General features: G+C 41.0%; 1 protein-coding gene across 3 annotated transcripts in view; it reads right to left on the bottom strand.

Annotated features, from left to right (window-relative positions):
• Window positions 1–527: 527 nt before the first annotated feature.
• The window catches only part of RASSF7 (Ras association domain family member 7), a 106827-nt gene continuing 101354 nt past the window's right edge, over window positions 528–6000 (bottom strand). For all 3 annotated transcript variants that reach the window (XM_063117090.1, XM_063117087.1, XM_063117091.1), the window contains 2 exons: window positions 5746–5853; window positions 528–3588 (listed from right to left, as the gene is read on the bottom strand). In XM_063117090.1, coding sequence (XP_062973160.1) covers window positions 3557–3588; window positions 5746–5853 — 140 coding nt within the window. In that variant the 3' untranslated portion in view covers window positions 528–3556. The remainder of the gene's footprint in view (window positions 3589–5745; window positions 5854–6000) is intronic.

Raw genomic sequence — 6000 nt, 5'->3', positions numbered from 1 at the left:
TTGGAGGTGGATCTCCCTATTAATATGCAATTGGGCAACTGCTTGAGTTCTTCATCCCATTTGCCAGAATGGCTGTGTGTTGACTGGGTGAGGAGATGGATGTCGAAGCACAGCCACCACTTGTGCCGTTAGGATGTTTTAGGGTTAATGTGGGGCAGCATTAGGACCCATACCCTGGATCACTGCCCAGGTCTGTAATTTCCATTGCCTTCACTTTTACGTGGCCAAGAGAAGGCTCTCCTACCCCAGAAGTAGATATGCCAAAACCAGGAATTGTTCGACACAGACCACTCTTGGAGTGGCAATCACATTTGGATCCTCCACTACAGTTCTAGCACAGAGCTATAATGGATGGTTGGGCTGGTTGTGAAGAGATGCTGTGAACAAGGTCTACAGTGGGAAACTCAATATAACGACTAGTAGCAGTAGGCATGGAATACAGAAAACCTTGCATTGCAAATACACACCAGAGGGTGGCAGCATTGTCCTCTAATACAGTAAACTTGGCCACAAATTAGGAGACACGCTATTTTCAGGAATTTTATTACAATTTGAAACCAGAAAATGCCATTAGTGCATGGGATACATACATTCGTACATGGAATATCATTTTTTTCTTAGAGAACATACAGGAGTCACATTTCATATACATGATACACAAAAGGACGTTTAAAAACAAGAGCAGGGCTTTCCAGAGCTATTCATCGTCTCCCAAACATCCATTCAACCCTCCCATGTCTAGATTTGCTTCTTTTGGTTTCACAATGAAAACATACATCAGCTCTGGACAACATAAATACACAAAAAATGCAACTTTACTGGCCAGAGTTCAGCAAGAAATACTACCAGTAATAATTATTTCATTCCCCCTATCATAACCCAACCACATGCAACTGTTAAAAGGTAGCAGATTCCACCACAGTAGTGGAGTTATAATTAAGTGTGGGTTAAATAGAATCACATTTGCAAAATTGACAGGGATTCTATTTGTTCCCATTCATCAATGCAACCCCCACCCCCTGGCATTAGAATCTAAGACGCTGTCATAAGAAATGTGGGACATGCTGCTTAATATCTGGAAGCAAGTTGGGTTTGCAAGTTATGGTGACAGTAAAAATTAATTACTGAGTTAAGTGCATCAGAGTCATTTTCTGGCTGAAAATTCCTCTCTCTGCAATGGATCACATATGGGGTTCTATTCAGACCTGGTAAAATGAACAAGACCTGTCTTTTTAAAACGTAAGCACCAAAAACACAACAGTAGCCAAAGATTTTTTTAAAAGGGGGAAATACACTGGAAAAAAATCTCGTTTGTAATAAGGTAAAGCCGTATGGTGAAAGGTACAGCCATTTCACCTAGGGAAAGTTTTACTGGGTTTTGTTCTTAATTTTGAATTTATGCATAACAGAAGGTTTATGAGTTCAGCATATGTTAAAAAAGAGAAGAAAGATTGCACTCCATCCATGCCTGAGATAGAAGGTCAGCTTGTCTGAAGAGAGGGACAGATTATGTTCTTGAACGTTCCATACGTCCTAGCTTAATAAGTGGTCCTGCTAGTACACTTGAGTATTTAACCATGTGGTTTCCTTCCAGGCACCTTTACCCTCCTTGCTGATATGGAAGTGCTAAGGTCAGAACACACCACTTTGTGAGTGAAGCTTCCCAAAGGCTGGTACCCATTATGCCACACTGAGTGACATGACCTTGAAAGAAATCTGGCTTATTTGAAATCTTCCATTCAAGAACAGCTTAGTTGGAATAAGATAACTTTGTCCAAAATAAGTTAAATTGAAGCAACATAGTATATGCCTATATTGATATTCATATTAAAATGGGAATGGCACATTTAGCTTCACAGTGTACTCTGAGGTTTGGTTACAAAGCCAACACATCGTAACTAATAATGCTAAGAAGCTAAAAGCACTGAAGGTAAGAGTGGGGAGAATGCTTCCCCTTTCAGGAGCCACATTACCAGTTTTTAAATTGCCATGCTGCCATCCTCAAGCGTGTGTGTGTGTGTGTGTGCGTGCACATGCACACGCACGCATGCACACACACACACACTTTCCCCACACCATGTACAGCAACAGCATGAATGGGCCCACGTAATGCAACTCTAAAGTGAAACCCCTGTCCTGAATGAGGAAAGAAATACTGTTTGTTTCTACTTTACTTCCTCTTGAACTGATTCCCCACATCCAACTCATCACGCCTACTGCAAGTTGAGGCCAAATAAACAAGTGGTGTGGGGCACAGGAAGGAGCCAGGTGGAAAGGGCTGGAGGCCTAGGATTCCCATCATTCATTTATAGCAGGTATCTTAACATCTTAAGCCACACCATTTACCAAAACTTAGCTCTGCAGACTTTGTTCCCTCCAAATGGCATTTTGGCTTTTGCCAAAGAATAGACCATTACAGAGAGCACGCTTGTAGTGCCCTGTTGCACTGTTACTTCATCGGGCTGATCTTTTTTTCAACACAGAACAGGCAGCCCAGTAGAAGTTACTCTGCCAAGGAGAAATATCATGATATACAAACCCAGGAGTCACTTTAGAACAGAAGAACTAGCCCACGTTCAATGCTGCCATGCAGTTATCAGTCTTATATCTGTTCTGGAAATGTTTACTTTTACAGTCTGGGGTTTGGAACAGTCTGGAATTCAAAACTATTATATACTCCACATAAAACTATACAGAGAATAAATATATCTATAGGCTGAAGCAACATACTTCTCTTTATATGAAACCAGATGATGCAATATTTGGCATGAGACACACAAATGGCAAGACAGTGCTAGCACCTAAATCCTATTTTACCAGATCTGAAAGGTCCTTCCTGAAAATGCATTCAGGAGCTGCAACATAAATGGGATGCGTTGATGGCCATGAGCACTTTCTGTCCCAAAGTGACATTTCTTTGTGTTTATATTGCTCACCAGGAATGGAATAGAATTTGTTTCTCCCATTCCAACAACAACAAAAAAGCTGTGTATTTCCACGAAATACCAAACATATAAAAGAATTGCAATTCAACAAGTTACACACACACACACACACACACACACACACGTGCGTGAGAGCTACAGTGCATTGATACAGTCCAGTAAAAAGGTCTGGCTGATCATTTACCCCTTCATTGTACGGCAGTAGCTTGCAGTATAACCTTCAGAATGGACACAGAGGACTTGCTGCTATACGCTTTGAACACTTCATCCCCAGCAGTTTCACAACCCTCCAGGGCAGTTATTATTTAGTCCGAAGCATTGTTAGGTGATGAAGTCTTAAAATAGAAAGGCTATATAAATTTTCAGAGAAGCCACAAACAGCATCTTCATTTTAAATTACAACAAAAGAGATTTAAAAAAATACAGCCAGTCTGTTTCCTCCAAATGGTTTTTTCCTTTTTTTAAAAAAAAGAAGTCTGTAAAAATATTTTGCACAACCATCTACATCCATCCATCCATCTGAGATAAAAAGTCAAATACATACATGAAATAGAGTTTTATTTCTATACAGTTATACTCGCAAGGCAATCAGTCCTCCTTGGCTGGCCTTTTTACCTCCAGATGCTCTGCTTTGTTGATATGACTGCAAGACATATAAAAAATAAACGAAGTGTTCCCATTATGATGGCTTAGCATTTGACAAACGAGAAGGTGATGACAGATAGTGGAGGGAAAGAAGCTATTCCATGCAATTAGTCTAGTTGAAATGAGCAGATACAAAATTTTGGAAGCTCTCTCATAAATTTTAAGTACATGAATGCAGAAGGTGTATCCCTACTGTAGTATCACAACATAGAAAACCTCACTTAATTTCTATCACAAGCACAGGAACCTAGTCAAAACCGAGGCACTATTTCATGATCATATGCTCCTATGCTTCAAAGCAAGTATTAGCCTAACATTCTGAGAAGAGATCCTCAAAATTAAATACGCACATACCCTCTCTCTAGCAAAGGAAATACAACTTGAGACTAACTGGATTTAACAAAACAGAGCCACAAAATAGAGAGAGAGGATTGTTAGACAATTTTTGTGCTGTAACTGTACAATAAATCATTCCTAGCTAATTCTGACGATGAGGCTGAAGATTCGATATCCATCAAAATATTTATGAAAACAATCTGGGGTCATTTACTCAAGCACTCAAAATTTGATGCTCAAAACATGGCACCTGGACTGCCTCCAAAATATCTTAAGGTATGGCATCTTTTTAAATAGCTTTTCTATGGGCATGATTAAAGTAGAATAGCAATGGAGTTCCAGTAAAGTCTGTTGGGATGAGGACCATACACTGGCGGAACATTTTACAGGAATTATATTTACATAGAACCCACTTAAATGAATGGGACGCGCCCAGGAACAAATCCTGGATAAATGAACGGGAGAGATGTCTGCTTGTATAGGTACAGTTTTTGAAAGCCGGATGTTTAGCCCATCACTACTAACTGTTTCCCCCAGTTGGGTCCAATTAGACCACCACTACCATTTGTTTAGAGTTTGATTGTAAGCACAACCATCCTCTTCAAGGTCACTACACTCAATTTCATAAGATATCTGCACCAGCTCAACCAAAGTAGGAAGATAACACAGACCTACTGCATGACATGCTTTGTTCTGCAGTGCAGGAGGCTGCTTTGGTTGACCCAGCTCAGCTGAGTTCAATATGGACAACGCCACAGAATATACATCCATTGCAATGGAACACTCTAAGCCCAGGAGAGTGCTTTCTCAGAAGGCACCACCTCCCAGCAAGCAGGTGGGACTCTTAACCAGTATGCTGAGCTGAAACAGCATATTTTGAAATAAAAAGAATATAGTTCCCCAGCTGATCAGACTCTTTTCTAGAGACCTTGGACCAGCACCTCCAGTGTAAAAACTCTTCATTTCCTACTCCAAACGTAACTTTATTTTTTCTGAAAAGTGCAGAACTGTACCTTCAAATTGTACCGATCAACTCCGGTGTGCTTTGAGGTAAAGCATTCCATAGACTTAACCCATGGGATCAAAACTTACACTTCTCAAATGAAGCCATTAGTAGTATATGAGGAGAAACAGCCAGACACATATTCTGTATACAGGCTATAATACAGGATAAAGAAAAGATCCCATTGCCATCAACGCTTTTTATAAGTCGAAGCAGTTAACCCAAATGTGACACATTCAAGGAATTTGACAGAAAGAACTCAGATGAAGGACACGCTAATCTCACATGCAGGACAATGTCCTTCTTAGTGAAGTTTTAAATAGGACTTAAGTTAGCAAACACCCTCAGCTGAAAAAGCAATACTACACCGAGTAGCTAAAACAACTCCTCCAAAAACAAAAATGCCACCCTGCAAGTAACCAGAATGTTACTGCTGAACATCTAGCATTATCACAACCACCACCACCATTGATGGACTATTCCAAGCCTGACCTGCGGTTTCAAACCCCAGGAGCAACTTCAGAGTGATTTTGCTTGTCCCTGTCCTTAGCCTACTTTCCCTTGCCATTTGTAACTACTGGCTCTGGCAATTTATGGGTAAACACTCCGAGATAACCACGCCACTGCTGTTCTAAAGAAGGAGAGAAAGGAGGGAGGACAGGTGGAGAGAAAGCCTGGGGAGCCAAAGGAATTGTAGCTCCTTGCAGATGAAAGCTGCCCCTACCAGAGCAAGATTAGAACATTTGGAGGACTGCTTGGCAAGACCAGGCATGACTGAAGCGCACAAGAAGCTTAGGCCTGCTCAAACATACACACCCTCAGGGTTCAAGCTGGACACCAGGGGGTTCTGAAGGTTCCGTGGATTGCCGAGGAACTGCCTGGCCGTGGGTCTGGGAGGTGAATCTGTGCTGGCAATGGATAGGTCTAGGAAAGAGAATCACATTTCAGTTCAGTTAACGGACAATGCATTTATTCAATCAGAATAGCCTGGGTTTTCAGGTGCAGCGTGTCAATACATATTTGCTTAAGATCAACTTTTGTGAAGCAAGTGTAACTTGACATTCCCTCTTG

The sequence above is a fragment of the Elgaria multicarinata genome, chromosome 2, assembly GCF_023053635.1.
Source record: "Elgaria multicarinata webbii isolate HBS135686 ecotype San Diego chromosome 2, rElgMul1.1.pri, whole genome shotgun sequence".
NCBI classification, from domain to species: domain Eukaryota; kingdom Metazoa; phylum Chordata; class Lepidosauria; order Squamata; family Anguidae; genus Elgaria; species Elgaria multicarinata.
This window is presented reverse-complemented; position numbering and strand designations above follow the sequence as displayed.